At 57.6% G+C, this 23,173-nt stretch overlaps 1 protein-coding gene across 1 annotated transcript in view; it reads left to right on the plus strand.

Annotated features, from left to right (window-relative positions):
• The first annotated feature begins 12,000 nt into the window (after positions 1-12,000).
• Fam129b (family with sequence similarity 129, member B) overlaps positions 12,001-23,173 on the plus strand; it is a 30,019-nt gene continuing 18,846 nt past the window's right edge. The window contains exons 1-2 of the mRNA XM_013513097.1: positions 12,001-12,051; positions 22,156-22,329. Coding sequence (XP_013368551.1) covers positions 12,001-12,051; positions 22,156-22,329 — 225 coding nt within the window. The remainder of the gene's footprint in view (positions 12,052-22,155; positions 22,330-23,173) is intronic.

Consider the following 23,173-nt stretch of genomic DNA (forward strand, 5'->3'; position numbering starts at 1 on the left):
TGCTGGGACTGCCACACAAGTTTGGGGTTTGCTTCTTTTACTAAACTATTGGCAGTAAACATCTCTCCCAGGTCATAGAACAAAACAAAACAAAACAAAACAAAACCTCCCTAAAGGTTGCATCTTGTTTTACCCAGAGACAAACAACTTTTTTTCTTTTCTTTTCTTTTTTTTTTTTTTTTTTTGGTGGTACTGGGGCTTGGTTCTCAGCTTTTTTTTTTTTTTCTTTCTTAATGACACAGGGGCTTGCTAAGTTGTTAAATTAGCCTAGACTCGAACTTTGGATCCTCCTGCTTCAGCCTCCCAAGAGGGCTGAGATTACAGCCTGCCCAGCCCAGACAGTGCTTTCTTAGCCTTTCCCTGAATGCTGGACATGGGCTTGTTTCTTGCATGTTGGTATTTAGGGTAGACTGAGTGTTTCTTCCATGTTGGTATTTAGGGTACCCTTACTGTGTTTCCTGCCTCTGGTGAGCGTGTTTTTCCCTACCCTCCTTCCACCCACCTGGGCAATTTGCGGGGAGCTTCCTTTTGGTGCCGTTGTCAGCTGATGTCCGTGGTTTCTGGGTTTGTGGCCTGCAGCGCGCAGGGACTGGTGCACTTCCTGTCTGAGGATGGTGGCTGAGGGTGTAGGGAGGGGCAGCCACTGGGTCTGAGTGGGATCCCAGATGAGTTATCCTTTAACTTAGCACTTACTGTGTGCAGGGCCACCCTTTGCCTTTATCTCACTGAATTCTCTCCTCCGTCCCAGGCTGGGCCGAACCCCCCCTGTGCCACCCGTGTAATTCCTGGTGCCCGGATGGGCCATGGGGGGATGTGGGAAGGGCCTGAGAGACGGGATGAGGCAGGGAGCAAGGAGCTGATTGGGAGAGAGCGCGGAGCCTCACGTGTCAGAGTCTCCCCTGGGCTGCACCAACCCCGCCTGCCTTCCTCCTCCTCCTCCACACGCAGGCAGAGCCCATGACTCACCGCAGCCCGGTCTCTTCTCCTCCAAGCATCATCCTGTGGTCACACAAATTCCTAAGCTGCCTTTTCCTTCCCCTGCCTCACCCCCTCCCACTCCCTTGCCCAGGAAGAAGGGTTTTCTGCAGCCAGGGCTGGGCAGAGACTGGGGTTTAAAGCCCTCAAGGTGGAGCAGAGCTGTGCTGTCTCTCCTGGTGCAATGTTAGGGCCTGACTCACTGGAGGAGGCTGCAGTGTTTGATCAGATGGATTGGAACTAGAATAACAGGAGCTGGGCGTGGTGGCACATGCCTGTAACCCCAGCATTTGGGAGGCTGAGGCAGGAGCATCTCTGGGCCAGCCTGAGCAACATCGTGAGTTCAAGTCCAGCCTGAGCTACGTAGCAGTGTCCAATCTGCTCTCCGGGATGAGTCCCTTTTGGGAGATGCCTCTGGCCCATGCAGAAGCCTGGAGACACAGTGGGTAGGAAGTGTAAAGCACAGGAAGCCCAAAGGTTCTGGGGTGGGACTCGGATACCAAGTGCTCGGATGGAGCGCTGGTTTTGTCGCTCTGTGGGCTTGTGCTTCGGGGCAGACTGGTCCTTCTTTGAGCGTCAGGGTAAAGAGGATACTGTTTCCACTTTCTAAGGGCACAAGGGTCAAACGTGAGCCTCTGGACATGCAGCAGAGGCAGGAGGGTGGCAGCGTACAGAGGCGAGGGCCCCTTGTCGCCTGTAGAGACCGATGGGGCCTGCACGCCCAGTGCCCTGACCCTGTTCTGGAAAGCGGATAAGGCCTGTTGGAGGAGCCCAGCTGTGGCCCTGGACCCTGGGCCACCCCCTTCACCCGCCGCTTGTCCAGAATTGCACTTCTGAGTCTTGAGCCTGGTCCTGTGTGGTTCTGGACCAATAGCTGTTCCTTCCTGTGACTGTTCTGCCTGTCTGTGACCTTAAGAACAGAATGTGCCCTTAGAAATTCTCCGCCTTTGCAAACCCTTTCCCAGGGGTCTCGATGGAAACCCAGGGCCTTGCTCATGGTAGGCAAATGCCCTAGCACTGAGTGGCATCTTCAGCCCTTTAGGTTTTATTTTGAAACAAGGTCTAGCTAGATTTCCCAGGCTGTTCTGGAACTCCTGCCTCAGCTTCCAGAGTAGCGGGGATTATAGGCGCACACCACTTAGCCCAGCTGACTCTTACTTGTTCTACCTGTGGTTATGGAGCCCTTGTAGCTCAGCGGTAGGGTGGCTTGCTGAGCATTCGTAGCACCTGGGTTGGGTCCCCACTGCCCCCACACAAAAAAATCACCAACAAAACCCGTAAGCTCTGGCTGTGAGTGGGGAGCTTGCGCACTGCCAGTTCCTCCGAGGTCCCTGCCTGCATGGTGCTTGCCAAGGTCAAGGCATAAAGAGGACCCTGGCTCAGTGGGGGAAGGTGGGTGACCTGTTGGGTGGAAGGATGGGGTGACATGGGGAGCCACAGGGGCTGGCCTCGGAGAGGTGGGGACCTGTCCCATAGCGGCCTTTTGTGAATATTTGCAGGTAGGAGGCATTGCAGGGGGCGTGGTCAGCTGAGCTTGACGGAGGTGGGAGGAGGCGGGACCTGGGCCACTTGGCGGTGGGCGGGGCATGGATGTAGCAGGTAGGGGAAGCGCTCTAGGCCTCCGGACCAGATGTGGGTGGGGCATATCTAATGTCTGTCACTCTTGGCCCTGCAGGGTTGACAGTTCTTCAGGATCAACGGACCCTGTTTTGTTTTGTTTGCCTTGTGGAGACAGGGTCTCACTATGCAGTTCAGGCTGGCCCTGAGCTCACTTTGTAGCCCAGGTGGTCCTTGAACTCACAGTGATCCTCCTGCCTCATCCTCCCAGCGCTGGGATTACAGGCATGTGCCACCAAGCCCGGCTCTCGCTCCTGCAGGGTTTAAGGAGGCTGACCTTGGGGGTCCTGCAGCCTCAATTCCCATTCCTCCCACGACGGGAGACTCACTCTCTTCCTGCGCAGCCCTGAGTGTGACAGCCTTCTTTCCTTCCACAGCAGAGCAGCAAGAGCGCTGGAGTCGAGGGCTCTGCTTTTGCGATCCTGCTTTGACTGTGCAGTTACTGGCAGCTGCCCTCCCTTTCCCGGGCTTCAGGTTCTCCATCTGCGAGGCAGGCAGAACAGCGGCCAGGCCTGCCAGGGTGTGGCGCGGAGTGGTGAGGGCAGAGCCTGAGCGCCTTGACTTTGAGGAAGTGGTGGCGCTAGTGTTGTAGCTGTTACTCCTGAGTAGAGTCCACTCTAGGACACAGGCTGGGGGGGGGCATCAAAAATGCGAGGCATTGGCGGGGCTGTTGTGGGTGGGACCTGCGGGGCATCCAGGAGGGCCAGAGAGGACTGGTTTGCAAAGTAGGAGCCCCTGTTTTTTGTTTTTTTGAGACAGAGTCTCTTTGGTCGGTTCTTAAACTCTCTACGTAGCTCGGCCTGGCCTCAAGCTGGCTGGATTCTCCTGCCTCAGCCTCCCAAGTGCTGGGTTTACAGGTGTGTGCCACCACACTGGGCTCTGGATCATCTCTAGTGCCCTTCCTGTGCAGCCTCTTGGAAGCCTGTGGGCCTTGAGCTGTGTCCAATGTGCAGGGTGAGTGTCACCAGTATTACTGCTCAAGGTGGAATTGCTGGGGAAGGAGGAGCCTGGGCACCTGGGGATAGAGCAGTGTGCTGGGCGCTGCGGGCAGAGCAGTGACCGAGTCTGGATTCCATGCACTGCCCCCCGCCAAGAGGTTCCATCCAGCCACACTTGCTGCGGTTTGTGTTACAGGGACGGGGCGTGCTTGTGTTTTCCAAAGTGCATATTAGCTGTAAACTGGGTCAGCCCAGCTCTCGAGCAGCAGTGTCTGACCTTACTGGGGGCCCAGGCCTCCATCAGGGATGACTGCGTGGCCTTGGGTGAGTGGTTCCCCTTCTTGGAGCCCCAGCTGTCGGGAAGATGGGACAGTAGGCCCTCCTCTGGGCGTCTGAGGGGTCTAGGAGACGCACCATGCCGTTTCTGGGTTCTTGGGGGGCTGTGTATCCTTTGTCTCTACCTGCAGGGATTTTAAGACTGATCCAGACATCTAGGGAAAGTAGAAAGATAAAATTATACTTCTGTTTGGTTTTTCAAAATTTTAAATTTTTTGGCCATACTGGGGATTGAACTCAGGACTTCATGCCTGCTAGATCAGTGCTCCACTACAGAGCTACATCCTCAGCCTTTTAAATTTTTTTTTATTTTGAGACAGGGTCTTGCTAAGTTGCCCAGTCTGGCCTTGACCTTGTGATCCTCCTGCCTCAGCCTCTGGAGTAGCTGGGGTTACACCCATGTGCCACTAAGCCTGGGTTTTTTCTGTTTTGTTTTTTGAGGGAAGTTGTTCTCTGCAAGGTGAAGGGGAGCAAACAACAAAGTTTAAGCTTTGTGGGGATCACCCCTACTGGTCTGTGGGGGCAGTAACTCCAGTGGGAGTTTTATGGGACAGTCCCTGCTGCCTTGCCTTGAGTTTGGAGCTGCTGATGGGCAGTGACTGTTTTTCTTTTCTGGCCCAGACCTGTCTTTTTTGGGAGGGTGGAGTTTGGTTTTTTTGAGACAGAGACTACGTAGTCTAGGCTGGCCTTGAAATTGTGGTGATCCTCCTGCCTCAGCCTCCTGAGCACTAGGATTGCAGGTGCAAAGAATACCTGGCTCAGACCCTTCTTCCTCCAGGCTTGGAAGGACTCTTTAAAATCATCCAACCCATCCCCTCTTCCATTTCATTACTAAATAAACAGGCCCAGAAGGAACAGACATGCCCTGGGTCTCAGAGCTACAGAATTGGGTGGGGACACAGGCTCCCTGACGTCAGCACGAAGCCTTTTCCTCTCCTGTCTCCTCCGGCCCCTGGACAGGCCTGGACAGCAACGATGCAGTCGGGGAAGGAGTGAGTGGGCTGGGCGGAGCCGTAGAGGTTATCATTTTGAAGGCTAAGTAAACAGACGGGCCCTCCGGAGCTGAGCAGGCGTGTGTCAGGGACAGCCCGCCTGGGCCCAGTGAGGGGCTGTGTGTAACTAAAAATAGCCCAGTCCCACTCCCCTCCCGCCCCCACTCCCGTATTTAAGGCTGCCAGGAAAAGGGGAGGAAGTGGAGGGGCCTGGCGGGGCAGGCACCGCTCATGCTGTGACTTTGACCAGTGCCTCCATTTCCCCATCTCTGAAGTGACAATGAGCCAGTCTCTCCAGGGTGATAGTGAGGCTGGGGGACAGGGGGTGTCTGGCTTTTCTTTCTCTCACTCTGACCAGGGGCTAACTGGCATCTGAGAAGCCCGTGTGTTCTTTCTTTACTTTTTTTCTTTTTTGAGCCAAGGTCTTACTATGTAGTTCAGGCTCACCTTGTAGCCCAGGTTAGCCTCAAACATGGGGTGGATCCTCCTGCCTCAGCCTCCCAAAGGCTATGTGCCACTTCATAGGACTTCAGGCCCTTCCACCTGCCTGCAGGTGGGGCCCCTCTAGCAGAGGGGTTCCTTTCTCAGTGACCCAAGATCGGCCTGGCCCTGGAGGCCAAACCTCCTAGCAGCAGACTGCACGCTCAGCCTTCCTGTTTCCTGTTGGGATCGTGGCTGGGATCTTGCCTGTCCTGGACCCCTCTGCCCCGGGCAGGGCCCAGCAGACTTCCTGTGCAATTAGGACCCGTGCCCCAGCATCCCATGCTCTTCCTGAAGCCCCCGGGATGGCCTCTTGGAGTCCAGCTCTGGAGGCGTGGCCATCTAGCTTCAGATCTCTGTATCTCGGCTGGCTCCTGCCAGCATTCTGGGCCTCAGTTTCCCCTGTGCTGTGATGGAGGAGCAGGGTGAGAGCCTGTGGGGAGTGAAGTGATGTCACTTCCTTCAGGCCCTTCCAGGCCCTCCTGTGTCTTCCGTGTCAAGTTCTAGATTCCAGATGGCTTTGGGGGACTCAGACCAAGTCCTGGTGCCAGGAGCACTCTTGCCTTAGCCCCAGCCTAGCAAGCTGGGTGGGAGCCCCTGGGTTGCCTCCCTGTAGGTCTTCCCACAATGTCATTTTTTTTTTAATGTTTGTTTTCTGAGACAGCACCTCCCTATACAGTTCAGGTTGGCCTTGAACTCACTGTGTAGCTCAGACTAACCTCAAACACAGCGATACTCCTGCCTCAGCCTCCCGAGTGCTAGGATTATGGGCATGAGTCACCACATCTAGCACAGGGTGGGGATCTTAATTTTCATCAATATGAAAACCCCCTAAGGGCTTTTGGCCCATGGGTTCCTCAGTGGTGAGCAGCTCAGGTGAGAGTTTGGTCCACCAGCCACTGCCAAGTGCCCTGAGGCCGGTGACTGTAGCTTATGTCTTAGTTTCACAAGGTGTAAAATGGGAATGATGATGATTATAATGCTCACTGGGTCATAAAGGTTATTACATGATGTGTGCAGAGCATATTAAATGCTCCAGAGTGGATAACTACTGTACACATTATTCATGTGATTTTTTTTGTTTGTTTGTTTTGTTTGTTTTCTGGTACCGGAAATCTAACTCACTACCTCGCACTTGCTAGGCAGGCGCTGTGCCACTGAACTAAATCCCCAGCCCCTCATGTGATTTTTTTTTTTCTTCTTCTTTGGCAGTGCTGGGGATTGATTGCATCCAGGGCTTTTGTATGGAGCTCCATCCCTCCCTTTTCATTTATTTTTAAATTTTGAGACAGGATCTCTCTGTTTCCCAGCCTGGATTCAAGCGTGTGACCCTCCTACCTCAGCCTTCCAGGGTGCTGGACTTACAGGCAGGCACTACCAAGTGAATTGCTTTAATACCCTAAAAGTGGGTGAACGAATCAGTGCCGTTGCAGGGTCCTCTGTCCTCGCAGCGTGGGGCCCCCAGAACTGTCAGGCTGAAGGCCTAGTAGGTGAGGCCTGGGGAGGCGTGGACGCAGGCGGGCTCCAGCTTCTCCCCTGCCCACTGCGGGAGGAGTGGCCTGGGCGCCACTGGGGAGCTGAGGCTGCACGCAGGAATCGGGGAGCATGTGGCACAAAGCTTCCTTCCGCCCCACAGGTATTCCTCGGTGGCTCACGGGCTGGGCCCGTTGTGCTTGCCCTGGAGGGTGAGGCTGGACAGGTGGGCTCCTCTGGGTGCCCGACCCTTGTTCCCAGCTGAGTACCAGTGTGATCCACGGCTGTGGGGCCCCAGGGTCTTCGCAGCCATGGGTGTGATTTGCTGTCCTGTCATAGATGAAGGCTCTGGTGGCCCCAGGGCACAGGGCATGGCTGCTGCACCTCCCTTGCTTTTTTCTTTCTGTCTTTTTTTTCTTTTTGAGACAGGCTCACTATGTAGCCCAGGCTGGCCTTGAACTCTCAGTGATCCTCCTGCCTCAGCCTCCTGAGTGCTGGGATGACAGGTGCGCTCCACCATGTCCCTTTGACAGGGAGGGATCCTGAGCGTCCTTTCTCATGGGGACTAGGGAGCAGAGCAGTGTGCCAGTCTAGGGGAGTGGCCACAGACCTGGGCCTCCTCACCACCTACCCTGGGGGCAGGGAGGGACAGAGGAGGTGACAGGATCTGCCCTGCTCTAGTTTCCCAGGCTCCCTGCAGGTGCCGTATCATTTGACAGGATTCCATTAGAGCAGAGAGAGAGAACTGAGGCCCCGAGCTTAGGTGACGGCTTCAGTTGGTCTGTGGGGTGGTGACCTTTTTTGCCGCTGATGTGTGGCCTTGGGCTCAGCTGGCCGCCTCCAAACCCGGCCTTGTGCAGCAAGGGCCCTGCCTGCTGGGCCACACTGGTGCTGGGGAGTCCCGGGGCTGGGTGGGTGTCGCCCCAAGGCGAGTTCACCTTTCTGGGAAGCCTCGTTGTCCTCCTGAGTCTTACAGTTCCTGGGAGACTGAGCTGTGGTGCTCTGGTGTGATCTCGCACAGTCAGAGACAGATATTAGGTGCCGCGCGCTGGCACGCAATATGTCATGACAGAGACGCAAGAAGGTGTCCACGTCCCTGTGGGGGACATGGATGCGAAACAGATTAAAGCCAAGTGTGCTAGTGACTAACTGGGTTCTGGCCTGAATAGAGAGAAGCCTGGTGACAGTGCCTTTCTCCACCCTTGCCTGACAGGTGGAACTCAGGGATGGTTTGATCAAGCCTGAATGTTGGGCTCCCTGGGCCTGCTCCTGTGGTAGGAAGGGATGCTGTCATTGTTGGAGGGCGTCAGGGCCTTGAGGGTCCAGCATCATGTGCCCGATCCCTTCACTGGGCGGATGAGGGGACAACCCCGAGGGCCAAGGGGCCTGCCTGGGTCGTCCAGCAGCAGTCAGGTGCTCGTAGCTCTGCCTGGCCACCTCATTGCACTGTGCGGTGACGGGGAGACCTGAGTCTGTCCCGGTGTGCCTGCGGCAGAGCAGCGTCTCCGTGAAGCACCGCCCGTCTCCAGTGGGGGTCAGGCAGGTGCCTGGGCCGGTGGGGGGCAGAAGGCTGGCAGGGCCCCAGAGCGGACCTCTCCCATCTCTCCTTCCCGTTCCCCTGTCCCGCAGGAGGCCTGCAGCTGGTGACCCCAGGGTGGGGCAGGGCCCAGCTCAGGGGGTGGCCACGGCAGTTCTGCCATCTGGATAAACTTTGCATCTTCTGTCTGTGTAAACGTCTCCATGCTGAGGGTCCCTGGCACGGCAGCCTGCGGTTGGGTTTCCTCCTGGCCCAGCTGCGAGTGTGTGAGCGAATTTTCATATTGGCTCATCTTGCTCTCCTCTCCCCTTCCTGCGCTCTGTCCCTCCCCGCCCCACCCTGCTTGCGGGTGGGACCCTGGGAGCTGGAAGCTGTAGGTAGCCGTGTGCGCATGTGTGCGTCGTGTGACAGGAGTCTGGGGTCCCGAGGCAGGTTGGGAAAAAACCTGACTTGGGCTTAGTGAAAAGGATGACTCCAGGGCTGTTTGTCCTGGAGGCTTTTTTTCTTCATTTTTGAGGCAGGGTCTCGCTGTGTGTTGTCCAGGTTGGCCTGGAATGCGTCCTGGTTCTGCCCAGATCTTAACATCCACCAGCCAGGAGCGAAGTGTTCTTCATGTCCTCGGTTCTCACCAGAGCCCCTGGAGGCTGGATACAGTTTTATGTCCATTTTATGGCTAAGGAACCTGCGGTTGGGGAAGGTCAAGTCGAGGCAGAGCTGGATCTGTCGGGTCCCAAAGTGTGGGCTGTCACTGCTGACCCCTCCTCCCTCTCCACGGGGCCACCTGTCCCCTGCTGGGCGTTGAGACACCTAGAAAACCCGCCCTGGGAGGACCTGCCTGCTTTCTGAGGTCACCTGAGAGCAGGCGGCAGCTCGGCCAGCATGTGACTGGGCCTGGGCTTCCCGGCATGTCTTCCCGGGGAGTTACTCCGTTCTCTGGTTTAGGGCTAAGCGTGAGCGTCTCCTTCCTGCCCCTTGCCATCCCTTTTCTGGTACTCAGTCTTTCGTAGCTGCACTGCACACGGTGCAAGTCTGAGCCTGTTTTTGGTGGTACTGGGGATTGAAACCACGGCCTTTGCACTGAGGTACAGCCTCAGCCCCCGCCCTGCTTTTTATTTTTTGCTTCAAGACAAAGTCTCACTAAGTCACCCCGTTGCCTAGGTTGGGCTCAAACCTTCAATCCTCCTGCTTCAGCCTCCCAGAGTGCTGGGGTTACAGGTGTATCATGTTCTACCACACCCTGCTGTGACACTTACTGTTAAAGTTCTAGAGCTAGAAGTGTCATCTTTTCCTTTCCTTTCCTCCTCTTCCTCTACCTCTCCTGTTTAAAAAGGGGGATTTGCTATTTGCCCAGGCTGGCATAGAGCTGGGCTTAAGAGATTCTCCTGCCTCAGCCTCCTGAGGAGTTGGGATTATAGGTGCACAGCATTGCTCCCAGCCAGAAGTGTTTTAGCATTCATCTGGCTGTCTTGGTTGAGGCAGTAAGACCAGAAAGGAGGGAGGAGGCCGAGACAGTACACGTACAAGACATCAGAGGCGCAGGACATGCGTGGCCCCTGACCGTTAGCTGTATTCCTCAGCAGGGTACACCTGTGGGAATCTACAAGGCTTGGGGAGACTGGAAGCCTCTCCCGGGCCCCACGTGAATGGGTGACAGCTGAAGCAGGGCCTGAGCAGTCACCATGGTCCCTGGCAAGGAAGCTGCAGCATCCGTGGCTGCGGCCGCAAGCCTGGCTGGCTGCGGTTTGTTTGCTTTCGGGTCTGCATTGCGGTTTCTCGCGCCGCTTCCCCTTTCCGATTCTCACCTCTGCAGGACGCGGGCGCAGGAAGACTGGACCCCACGCTTGGCGCCTCCCCGTCCTGTGCCTGCTCTGCCTGGGACCCGGGTTGCTGCTTTCCCTAGAAAACCCGCCCTGGGAGGACCTGCCTGCTTTCTGAGGTCACCTGAGAGCAGGCGGCAGCTCGGCCAGCATGTGACTGGGCCTGGGCTTCCCGGCATGTCTTCCCGGGGAGTTACTCCGTTCTCTGGTTTAGGGCTAAGCGTGAGCGTCTCCTTCCTGCCCCTTGCCATCCCTGAAAGGGATGGTCCCCATCTCTGAAAGCTGCCAGTAGTGCTGGTGCCAGGTCCCCTTGCCCACCCTGGCCACCAGCCCTGGGGCAGATGGAAACCCGTCAGCTCCTCCTCGGTCGTTGTCTTTGACAATACCAGCTCCGTTTGCTCAGGCTGTGGCTTTACTGGCATCCTCGAATTGTTTCTGACAGCCTGTCACGGCGAGAAGTTCTGTTCTCCCATTTTACAGCAGAGGACACTGAGGTTTGGGGAGAATTCAGCCAGCGATTTGCATTTGAACCTTTATCTGATTCCAGGACCTGGGATGGCACTGTTCCGTGGAATGCCCTTGGCATGGGAAGGTAGCATGGTAAATAGTTATGGAACAGATGAAAACTTTCTTGTGACTTCTGTTTATTTGAGACAAGGTCTCACTAGGTATCCCAGGCTGGCAGCAATCCTCCTGCCTCAGCCTCCTGAGTGCGGGGGTTACTGGTGTTCGTTCGTCAGTCTTTGCTTGCGTTTCTGCCGGGAGGGAACGGGTGAGGACCACACAAACCTTTCCTGGCAGGCACGATGATGCCTTCCCCGACCTTGGCTCTGCTGCTGGTGCCACTTGGGTCTGCCTCACACTGGCTGATGGAACGTGTGCGTGGCGGGCTGGGCCCAGGGTAGGAGGACTCGGGGCCCGGGGGGCTGGTGAGGACGATGGGGAAGGAGTGGACGTGAAGGACAGCGGCGAGGGAATCTTGGAGGAGATCTGGCTCTGTAGCTCAGGGCTAGAGCGCTTGCCTAGCATGCAGAAGGCCCCGGGTTCCAGCCCTAGGGCGCACACACCTGTGCACACACACAGAGTTAAGGGAAACGGGGACTAGGCACGGGTGACGGTGTGTCCGAAATTACTGTCGCGGTAAATGCCAGGTGTGGTAGCACACCCCTGTAGTCTGCGCAGTCAGGAGGCTGAGACAGAAGGATCTCAAGTTTCTTCTGCCCCAAGGAACAAGCCCAAGGGCAAGTTCCAGGGCAGCCTGAACCACATACCGAGGCCCTATCGGCAAAAAATAAAAACCACACAAAACAACTTGCTCTGTTGTAACTCAGCCATCCTCTCTGTGGCCAGCAAGTCCGTCCCATCCTGATGGCAGCGGTGGTGTCATCCCCGGGGCTCAGAGGTGAGGCTGCTGACGCGCTGAGCCGGATGTGTGCCGTGGCTGCCCCCTGGGGCTGGGCAGGAGGAGCGCTGAGAGGTGGCTGGGCCTCCTGGGCATCTTGCAGTCTGGGGCGCTCCAGCTGCCTTTGACCCTTTCCTCATGGCTCCTCTGGCCTTGGGTATGGCTCGGCCACAGCAGCCCAGAGAGACCACCCCGGACGCTCACTGGGTACCCCTGGGTTGGGCATAGTGCCAGCCGGGAGGCCCAGGTGGGTGTGGGCACCCTGGGGGCCCTTGATGCCCTCTTCCACCCTCCCCCAAGTGTGGGTGCCCGTGTTCTGGGCGCCTGGAAGAAGCTGCCAACTGCGGGCTCTGGGCACGGCGCTGCTGCCAGTCAGGCAAGGTGGGAGGGCCGGGCAGGATGAGAGCGCCTTTGTTTCCCTGTTTGTGTCGAGATGGGGATTGACTTCCTCCCACTGAGGCCTGAGGAGGAAAGGGCAGCCCGGGTAGGCGGGTGTTCGCCTGGTCTTTTGGGGGGCATTTCCCCAGGCCTCCCCGCCTGGGGCCCTCCTGACTCCAGGCTCACACCCCCACCCCAAGACCTGCTGTCACCGAGCCCTGGTTAAATATTTGCCAGCGAGGAAGTGTGGGAGGCAGCTCTGTGAGAAATCCTTCCTGACTCCGCCACCTTGCCCCAAGTCTGCCTTCCCTGGCCTCAGCCCTCAGCCCTCAGCCCTTCCCTGGCCATGGTGGCCTCCAGGGGCCATTTTGGTGTCTAAAGCGCTCCACCCTTCCCGAAGGGGACACTTCCTTCCCCACCTGGGCCAGGCCTGGGTGCTGGGGAGCCGGGTCAAGGAGCCATTTATGAATCACCATTAAGAGCCGGAGGACAAGGCCAGGGACAGTGGCTTTGTCTGGGGGCTGCTCAGAGAGGTGGGCTTCCAGCCTGTGGGGAGGGGCAGGTGGCCAGGGAGAGAACATTCCGTATTGGAGACCCGGGTGTCCTCCTCTGGGTACAAAGTTCCTGTGACTTCTTTCTCCCCTCCTGCTCTGGTTTTGCTCTTCAACCTGTATGACGCTGAGCAAGTCCCTCAGCCTCCCTGAGCCTCAGACCCTCACTTCTCGACTGGGTTTGTCAGTCTGTCACCGTGCGGGCTAAAGGCATCCTCTTGACAATATTGTCAGCCCGCCCCGGGGGCGGCCTCAGGCTGGCACTGGGCTAACTGTGACACACATTCTCATTCCCGCATGCTACGATGATTATTGTAATTATATGCAAATGGGGCCTTCAGAACCTTTCCAGGAGCAGGTGGCTGGTGTGAGGGCAGGGCCTTGAAGTCTGGCTCTTTGTTGTTTTGTGGTTCTGGGGATTGAACCCAGGGCCTTCATACTGAGCTACATCCCCAGCCTGTTTTATTTTTTATTTTGAGACAGGGTCTCCGTGAGTCACTTCATTGCCGAGGTGTGGCTGGACCTTGCAGCCCTCCTGCCTCAGCCTCCCAGAGTGCTGAAATTACAGGTGTGCACCACCCTGCCCAGCTCTGGCTGAGATTTTCGATGTAGAAAGGAGGGGGAGGGGGAAAGCAGGAGGGAGAAAACGCCGCGGCAGCAACGTGGAAAGGGTCCGACTCACAGCAGTGTGACCTGTTTGTGGGCTGTAGCGTGCCAGGCCCTGAGCAGGCCCTGTGACAGCACTGATGGGGAGTCCATCATGGTTCCCTTGGTCCAGCGAGCTTGGGTTCAACCCAGCAGGGCGAGTGCCTGCTCTTGCAGCCTCAGTTTCCCCTGTAGAGGTGATATTGTACCAGTCCCTGGGCTGTCATCAGGGCCCGGTGTTACAGCGTGAGTCCCCCCGTGGGGTACCTGGCCGGCCAGCATGGCGTCCCATGGTTGCTTCTGGAAGTGCTGTCTGCCTCCTGCCCTGCCTGTGCCCCGGGTGACGACAGAGCCTCCTCCCTGGGCCTTGTGTGAGTCAAGGACTCCAGCAGTTCCGCACGGCGCGGGTGGCTGCCCTTACCCGGCCAGGCCGCTGCCGTCTGCATTTATGGGCAGAGGATTTCCCTTGTTTGTAAGTGGCCTTGGGGAAGGGATCGGTTCAGAGAAGGTCCCTTCAGGACACCTGAGGCTGGTGGCTCAGCCACCTCCACTTGAGCACCGGCTCGTGCTATGGTGGCGGCTTGCAGGGACTCTGGCCTGGGCCCCTTTTTACTTTTTTTATTTTTTTAAGATAGAGCCTCATTCCAAGCTGATTTTCAACTCACTATGTCACTATGTAGCCCAGATTGGCTTTGAACTTGTAGCATTCCTCCTGCCTCAGCCTCCCGAATGCTGCCGTGCGTGCACAAGCACGCCCGGCTCCCTGCCTTTTCTACTATATGTGCTGCCCCGGGGAGTGAGACACACGGAACAGGCCTGAAACCACCGGGAGCTCATCGGAGGGCTGTGAGGGTCTCGCCCACCTCAGTCGGGGGAAAGCACAGTGGGGAGCTGAGGAGGGAGGGCAGTGCAGGACCCCAGGCGGCTCAGGCTCCTGGGAAATACCAAGGCGCCTGGCCTTCATCCCCAGGGCAGTGGGAGCCGTGGAAGGCTTTGGGCAGGGGAGGGTCAGACTCCTCCCCTCTGGCTCCTGCGTGTGGCGGGGATCTGATCTGAGGGACCAGGGTGGGAGTGGATAGGCCGAGGCAGACATCACATCTCAGGGCCCAGACTGAGGCAGTGACTGACTGGGGTGGCACAGGCCGGGTTGAGCGGGGCTGACCCCCATGGCCTTGTTCTGGGGAAGGTGGCCTGGTGGGGCCCCTCGCTGCCCAGCCCTCCCCGCTCTGGTCCTGCCGGCCTGTAGAGGCCATCATTTCCCTTCTTCCCCACTTCCCATGGATTATAGGTCCCGAGCAGGGGCCGCGTGTCACCCTTCTGACCATGGCCACCCACGGGGGCAGTGCTGTGGGGAGGCCCTGTCCCCAGAGCCAGACTGTTGGGCAGTGGTTGTGAGATGGATTTGCCTGAACCTCCATTCCCTGTTAGACCCAGACTGTTCTGGGTGTGTGACCTTTCCAAGCTGTGTGTCTCGGGAGAAGTCACTCAACCTCTCTGAGCCCGATTGTCTTCCTGTGCGTGAATATCGAATGCGTGTGTGTAGAGCCGTGCTGGACGGAGACATGGAGGAGACAGCTGCTGTCTGTGTGCTAGTGAGCATAGGGGTAGTTGAGTAGGGAGGCTGTAGGCAGGGCCGTGGCGGCCCGGCTTGCCAACCCAGCGCTGCTGAGACATGCTGTGTGACCTCAGGACAATGTCATCACCTCTCTGGATCTCAGCTCCCCCTTCTGTCCAGGCTGAGGACAGAGATGGTAGTGCTTGGAAGACTCGGTGACACAGGGAGTCCGAGTCTCAGCCCCTGCTCGGCCTCTGCTGTTCCCTGGCCCTGCCCCGCGGTGCTCCGGAACCAGGCGGGCAGGTTCTGAGCCCGCCCCACCCTATGGGCGCTGTCGCCTGCCTAGTTTCAGTCAGCAAACCTCTCAGCCCTGAAACCCTGAAACCTGGCCGGGCCTTGTGGGCGAGGTGTGTCCCGGAGCCTGCTGGAGGGACCGGGTGAGCCAGGGACCAGTGTGGCTTGGTGCCTACAATGCAGCCAGGCCGGGGCCAGGACTGGCATGGAGCCCCTGGGCCTGACCCTGAGGCCGGATGCCACTGTGGCTGGAGGTCGTCTTTGTGTCCCGACACCTGAGCAGCGGTGTGGACCTAGGATTCAGTCACAGCCTCCTGGGTCGTGGGCTGGGTCAGGATCTTTTTTTTTTTTTCTTTTTGAGGCAGGGTCTTGCTGTATAATTCAGGATGGCTTTAAACTTGGGTGATCCTCCTGCCTCACCCTCCTGAGTGCTGGGATGAGAGGCGTGTGCTACCATGTCTGGCCTTAGTAAGCCTCTTCTGAGTCTCAGTTTGCCCATCGGTACGTGAACCTAGCACCGAGGTTTCAGGGAGTTTCAGGGCATCCTGGGGCACCCCCAGTTCTTGCTCAGCGCCCAGTATGTGCTCAGGAAGTCGCGTGGTCCTTAACGTTGTCACTTGGGGAAGTCACTGTCCATCAGCCGGCTGCTGTTGGGGAGCTGAGCTGGGCTGGGGTGGCTCAGCCTTACGAGAACCTCTCTGGGGTTAGCGAAACCTTGGGCCAGGGACACTTTGCAGGAGCTCTGACCCCTGACTGGTGACATGCCCCCTGTCGCCATGGCCACCGGCCGCATGCTCCCTGGGTCCTGGTCTTCTCAGGACGAGGCCCCTGCGCTGCTATCTTGCAGAGGGAGAAATGGGTTTAGGAAGGGGAGGTGCTTGGGCCAAGGCCACACAGCTAGCAGGTGGCAGGGCTGGTGCTGAACCCAGAGCCTGTGCCCGAGCAGAGGTAGGAGGCGGCCATCCTGCCCTGTCCTGAGGTGGTCACATCGGCACCGCTTAGGCTGACTCGGGAGTGGGGCAGTTTGCTGAAGCCAGCAGTGTGGTCAGCGCCGGAGGCCAGGGCAGCTCTGCTGATGAGATGGTGGTTAAGATTCCAGGTCAGCTGAGCGGGCCGAGACCCACCCACCCCACCCCACCCCACGACAGGAGATCCAGGCCCAGGGAGGCTGCACAGGCAGGAGCCCCAGTGGGTGGGAGAGACTGGAGGTGGGGGACGCTGGGCCCTTGTCCTGGCTCTGCCACCTGTGTGATCTTGGGAAAGTCACTTTGCCTCCTGAGTCACACTTTCTACATTTGTATTAGGGGTATGAGCTGGGCATGGTGGCCCACGCCTGTCATCCCAGCACTCAAGAGGCTGAGGCAGGAGGATCGCCATGAGTTTGAGGCCAGCAATACTTACAGAGACCCTGTCTCAAAAAAACAAAAAAAATACAGGCAGAGTGAGCCTGCTTTTTCTCCTCTTGGCCACTGAGCAGGGACTCCCAAGAGAAGGGAAAGTCAGGGCCTTTCAGAGTTCCTGTGGCCAAGCGGAGGGGCTGATGGGGTGAGGAGTCTTGGGGGTGGGCTCTGGACAGGCTCAAGGCTCAAAACCCACTTCTTTCCGCTCTGGGCTTCGTGCCTTTGAGGAAGCCACTGGCGTCTCCCCGAGCCTCAGCTTGCTTCTCTGTGGAGCCAGGGTAATAACCTGGTGGATTTACTGGGCTGCTGAGCACACAGTAGTTTATCAGTGGGTGGGGACCTGGGAATTCTGGGGCCAGCGTTTGGGGGATTGGCTTGGGGAGAGGTCTTTCGGGGCCGCCCCCAAAGAGCGCGGGCTTGGAGAAGGGGTTCCCGCTGCATCACGATCCACAGAGCTGGGTTAAGATCGCTGGAAGGCATGGCTCCGGCTCAGAAACAAACCCCTACCTGAGCGTGTGCGCGTGTGTGTCACCTTGGCCCCGTGTGCTCGGAAGTGGCCTTTTCAGAGCTGGATGGAGCCTTCTGCCCTCCTGCAGCTGAGATGCGGAGACAGGGCCACGCGGGTAGCGGTGCCTGAGCCTCGGAACTCACGCAGCCCTGCTTGTGGGAGTCGCAGGCTGCCTGCGCCTAGTAAGGGGCAGGGAGAACCTAGAGGACTCAGTGAGGTTTCTCCTCCTCCCTGGTGCTGGAAATAGAGTCCAGGGCCTGACACATGCTGGGCAAGTGCCGTGCCCCAGAACTGTATCCCCAGCCCAGGGCCCGGTATGGTTTTGACTGAGAGAAATGACCTGTCATAAGCTGTGAATTTTTTTTTTTTTTTTTTCGAGACAGGGTTTCATAATGCAGCGCAGGTTGTCCTTGAACTCACTATGTAGCCCAGGGTGGCCTCAAACTGGGGCGGTCCTCCTGCCTCAGCCTCCCGAGTGCTGGGATGACAGATGTGTGCACCACACCCGGCTTCTTCCGACCCTTGGTTTCTACACCTGTAAAGTGGGCATTTTTATTCACTGCTCTCTGGGGCCATTGGAGGAGTCTGAGTGTGTGTGTTGGTGGGGGACGGGTGAGCGCGGGTCCTGATTCTGGGGACTTGGTGGCAAAGTGGTACAGAGAGGGCCCAGCCGCAGTCGGGGGGACCCTGGCTTCCTGGTATTGTGTGCGGCTCGCAGAAGAACACACGCACACAGGCGCGGACGGTCCTGCCTTCCTACCCTCCTCTTCGTGGTGGACTTTCTCTTTGTCCAGTCTTTGTTGAAGATTGTCCTTATCTTGTGATTCTTGTCTTGGTTCTTTAGGGGGAAAAAATCCTTTTACTGAATTCTTTTCAAGCTGTAAGGTATACCTGCTAGTAAACGTCTCAGGCCGCCTGTCATGCGGTCATTCCAGGCTGTGCACCATTACGATTACGGTAATATTTAGGGGGCCCCGGGCTGAGCGCTGAGACCAGCGCAGTGGACCCCGGTCCACAGAGCTGTGAACGGGGTCTGGGAGGCCTGTTTCACAGGCCGGCACTTTCAGGGCTGGGACGAGCTGGGACCCCCCACAGCCGCTCCTCACCTGGAGGCCAGAGGCGGGCACTAGCAGCTCCCCAACGCCGGCTGCTTCCCTCCAGCAGCACCTGGGCTGAGTCAGTGCCAGAGACAGCAAGGGGCAGGCGGGCGACGCCCGCACAGACCCGCGCGCTGCCCGGCCTCTAGCCCGGGACCCCGAGGCCGCTTTCCTTGCTGCCCCTGGGGGGCGCTGTGCGGGACCCTGAGGACCCAGAGGGGTCAGCTGGCTGTGGCTTGAGCCTGGATTGCTTCGATCTGGCCGTGTGACCTCAGGTGAGCCCTTCACCCTCTCCACTTCAGGGCCCCCCTCAAGGGGGTGAGCCTGGGTCTCAGAGTCCGTGTCTGATGTCTGCCTCAAATCCACGGCGTGCCGGGTTCCAGAGGCCCGGGAGGAAACAGGAAGACCTGTGTGGGCTGGTGTGGGGGGAGAGGGGCGCCCCAGGCACTGGGCCACCCACACACATCTGAGATCCACTGCCAGCTGCTACAGGGAGGCCGGAAGGGAAGGAATGGGGTGCTGAGCACTGTGTACAGCTGGGGACTGTGGGAACCCCAAGGTGAGGGGGCTGTGCCCCAGCAGGCAGATCCACATCGTCCTTGGCCGAGCTTGGCCCCGGGCTCCCCGTGGCACCCTCCCCATCCCTTGTGTTGCTTTAGCGTGTGTGACTGTGGCAGTTACTCTCCAGGCAGCAGGGATCTAACTTGCGATCCTCCTGCCTCAGCTTCCCAGATTGCCGGGCTTGCAGGCATGTGGCACCTTGTCCAGCTAGTTCATCTCTCAAGAATGTGCCCGGGGCTCCCTCTGTGAAGAAGCCATCTGGCCTGGCCCCCCCCGCACTGCCTTCCCTTCTAGCTCTGCCTGGGCTGAAGACTTGCGCAGGGTGAATCCAGTCCCCTGGTACTGCTGGATCCGTCCAACCTCAGGCTCTTCCCTGGCACCGCTCCAGAGTCCTGGGCCACCCCTGGCCTTGCCCTGCCTTTACTCAGGAACTGTTTGAGGATCCAGTGGTGAACAGAAGCAATTCAGGGATTGAGGTGGGGCAGGGAGGTCCATACTGCCATCTCTGGGGTGTCTCCAGATATGAATCCCAGCACACTGGAGGCTGAGGCAGGAGAATCACCAAGAGTTCAGGGTGAGCCTGGGGTACATAGTGAACTCAAGGGCAGCCTAAACTGTATAGCGAGACCCAGTCTCAAAAACAGAAAACAGAGCCGGGCATGGTAGTGCACGCCTGTAATCCCAGCACTCAGGAGGCTGAGGCAGGAAGGTTATTTTGAGTTTGAGACCAGCCTGGGCTACAAAGTGAGCTCAAGGCCAGCCTGAACTGCAGAGCGAGACTCTGTCTCAAAAAGAGACAAAAACAAACAAACAAACAGACAAAAAAACAACCAGAAAACATCAGTCCCACTCCATGCAGTTCCTGAGTCCCCATAGAGAGGTGGCCTGTATTGCTGTGGTATGAAATGGGGGTCGTCGGTGCTGTAGCTCGTTTTGGTTTTGTTTGTTTTTTTGTCTTTTTGAGACAGGGTCTCAATATGCAGCTCAGGCTGGCCTTGAGCTCACTTTGTAGCCCAGGCTGGCCTCGAATTCGCAATGATCCTTCCGCCTCAGCCTCCAGAGTGCTGGGATTACAGGCGTGCGCCACCACGCCCGGCTTTGTTTTGGGCTCCATGGGGTTATTGTCCCCTCCCCAGTGCAGCCCGGGATCCTGGTGAATGCCTGGCTTGGGCTCTGAGTCTCAGCTGCAGCAACTGGGCGCTGAGAGCTGCTATGTTGAGCATACCGGGGTTGGATTTTTTTTGGTACCAGGAATCGAACTCAGGACCTTGCGCTTGTCAGGCAGATGCTTGTGCCACTGAGCTATATCCCAGCCTCAGACTGGGGTTGGAGACCTCACTGATGTGGCAGCTTTCCCTTGGGCCTGGCCTGAGGGTTGAGACACAGCTTCCAGACCTTCCAGGTACACCATCCTCCTTGTGGTTGGCTTAGGACCTCCAGATCCCCAGCCCTGAGTCACCCACCTTGCCGGCCGTGTTGGAGGTGTGGCCTCCGCTGGCTGCTGTGGGTCAGGGCTCAACCAGGCAGCATGAACACCAGGTCCACCGCCTCCTCCTCTCTGACAAAGGACAACCACAGCTGTGTGTCCCCAGGATCTCGGGAAGCTCCTTTGGGGTCATGGTGTAAAACTTGGCCGACACCGAAGCCAGGTGTGAGGGCACACCCCTGTAATCTTAGCTTCTCAGGAGGCTGAGGCAGGAAGATTGCAAGTTTCAGTCCAGCCTGAGTAATTTAGCAAGATGCAAAGTGAAAAATAAAATAGGGTAGCTCAGTGTGAAGGCCCTGGGTTGGTTTTTGTTTTTCTTCTGGTGCCAGGAATCGAACTCACAACTTTGTGCTTGCTAGGCAGGCGCTGTGCTGCTGAGCTAAATCCCCAGCGTTAGGCCCTGGATTGAATCCCCAGTGCCACAGGAAAAAACAAGAGATGAGGAGGAGGAGGAGGACGGTGTGATTGTCCGTGTCCCTCTCGGCCAGGACCCTCCTTTCCTCTACTGCCGGGATTCCCCTCTCTGCCTCCCTGGCCCTCTCCCCGGCCTCAGCATCTTTCAAAACAATTCCCAAGGTCTCAGGCTGTTTATGGTTTTTAAAAAACAGTGCTTCAAAGCGCATTCCTCATTTGTTCTCCCCTCCTCTCCCCAAATCGGAATCTGGACAACACGACCTCATTCCAGGAAAGGGGTGTGCCCCTCCCCCACCACCACAAGGCCCGGACCCTGGGTGTGGCACGCGGCGGCTCAAGCCCCCAGTCCCCCTGGCTGGCCCCCGGCTCCTGGCTGGCCCCTGGACTGCATCCCAGCTCCGTGCCTGCTGGCTGTGCGGCCTTCGCCTAGGGGTGCAGCCTCTAGATTTTTTTCCCAATATGCGAGGGATTGAATCTAGGACCTTTGCATTGAGCTACATTTCCTGGCCCTGCTTGTTTTTCGTTTTGAGATGGGGTCTTGATAAATTGCGAAGTTGCCCGCACTGGACTTGAACTTGCAGTCCTCCTGCCTGTGCCTCCCAGAATGCTGGGGGGACAGGCGTGTGCCACCATACCCGGCTGGGAATTAATTTTTGAATTTTAAAAATTTTGTGTTCTTTTTTCAGTGCTGGGGATCAAATGCAGGGCTGAATGTTTGTTTTTTATTCTGAAAGAAATTGTGCTTGTAAAGTAACTCGGTGCTATAAAAGTGAATAAAACAGAACATGACGCTCATTCTGCACCCCGCCCCCCCCCCAGCCCTGACCTTCACGGCCTGGCCTGCTGTCTTCTGTCTTATTGCTTTTCCTTTTTTGGTTTTTGAGACAGGGTCTCACCATGTAGCCCAGGCTGACCTCAAACTCAGTAATCCTCCTGCCTCAGCCTCCTGAGTGCTGGGGTGACAGGTGTGCGCCATCATGCCCAGCCCTTATTTTCTTCTAAGTATGTGAGCAGAAGTGGTTTGTATGTGTGCACAGACAGGACTGGTCTTTTTAAATGAGATGCTACATAACATGTGATTCTGTAACTGGCCAGCACCACCTTCCCTTTGTTTGTGTATCTCCATAGAGATTTTGTATTTGTATTTTTATTTTGAGACTGGGTCTTTTCTTTTTTTTTTTTTTTCTTTCTGGTACTGGAAATGGAACTCACAACCTCGGCTTGCCAGGCAGGCGCTGTGCCCCTGAGCTAAATCCCCAGGCCCAAGACTGGGTCTTGCTATATAGTTTGGGCTGGTCTTGAACTCACCGTGCAGGCCAGGCTGGCCTCAAACTCATGCAGTTCTCCTGCCTCAGCCTCCCGAATCCACTTGCCAGTGACCGGAGGACATGTAGTCATGCTTGGTGACCTTTGTTTGGTCACTGGCGGAGGGTCTGTCATGGTGCTGTTGGATGTGAGTGTCCTCTGTGTGTGGCCACTGCCCACCTCCCTGTCTGCAGGGTCACCTTTCTCCCGGTGGTGGACAGGGCAGGTGCTGCAGACTTGGCTGGAAGTGCGTCGCGGGGCAGGTGTGGTTCAACCCTGGGCTCCATCCACAGCGCCGTGCAAGCCCTGCAGCAAAGGTGCGAGCCGGGCAGGCGCCGGTGCACGCGGTGCGGTGCAGATGCAGGCGTCTGGTGTTCTGGGTGCTTGGCCCTAGGTATCCGTGCCGACCTCACCTCCTACCCCTGCTTCCCTTCCAGAGAAAACCGAGAAGATCCTGCGGGGGTTCCTGCAGTTCTACGAGGACCAGTATGGCGTTGCGCTCTTCACCAGCATGCGCCACGAAATCGAGGGCACCGGGCTTCCGCAGACCCAGCTGCTCTGGCGCAAGGTGAGGGGCGCGTGGGGGAGGGGGGTGTTCCGGGGGGCTCTGCTGCCACCTGGACTTGGACTTCACTTCTATGGGCCTCAGTTCCCCTCTGTGGCCCCAACAGTCTCTGAGGGTTGATGTGACAGCCAGGGCTGTGGAGTCCTGACTTTCCTGGGTTTGAGAGGTGCTCTTCCTTGAGGAGCCTCAGTTTACTCATCTGTCAAATGGGCCGAGAACAGCTCCTTCACGGGGTGGAACAGCCTGAGGCAGGGAAGGTGCTGGCAGGTGTCGGGTGACCCTGCCACCGTCATCAACCTTGTCATGACCCCATCACTAGCAGTGGGAATGTTTGCCCAGAAAATACTTACTGAGTAAGGGGTGCAAAATACCTGCTCCAGGCTGGGCTCAGCGTGGGCTGGATGAGGGGCACAGAGCCTTCTGGGAAGGGCCCTGTGATCGGCCTGGAGGTGAGGTGGGGGGCGCACGGGTGGGGAAGTCGGGGTGCGGGTGAGGCCGCGTGTTCCTGCCCAAGCATTTGCGGGAGGGGCCGGTGCTCACGCCTGGGCTCGGTGCAGGGCCCCTGGCAGCCGGGGAGGTCCTGTTGGAGGGCATCCTGGGCCCCAGGTCGGGATCAGTCCGTTTTGGTGACTCTGGTTGCGGTGGCTGAGCCATGGCCCAGGAGCTGTGTACTGCGGGCTGGTGGCTGCTGTCCGAAAACTCTCAGCCTCCCCCGGCGGATCTGGTTGACCTGATCCCCTCCCTTGGAAGTAGGTTGCCAGCCAGGTCAGCCGGGCCACTTGTGTTGGCGGTGCTAGCTCGTTAATGGCTGAACTTCTTCTTGTTGCTGTTTTGGGTTTTTTTGAAG

Source organism: Chinchilla lanigera, unplaced genomic scaffold, assembly GCF_000276665.1.
Source record: "Chinchilla lanigera isolate Chin_1 unplaced genomic scaffold, ChiLan1.0 scaffold00018, whole genome shotgun sequence".
NCBI lineage: Eukaryota > Metazoa > Chordata > Mammalia > Rodentia > Chinchillidae > Chinchilla > Chinchilla lanigera.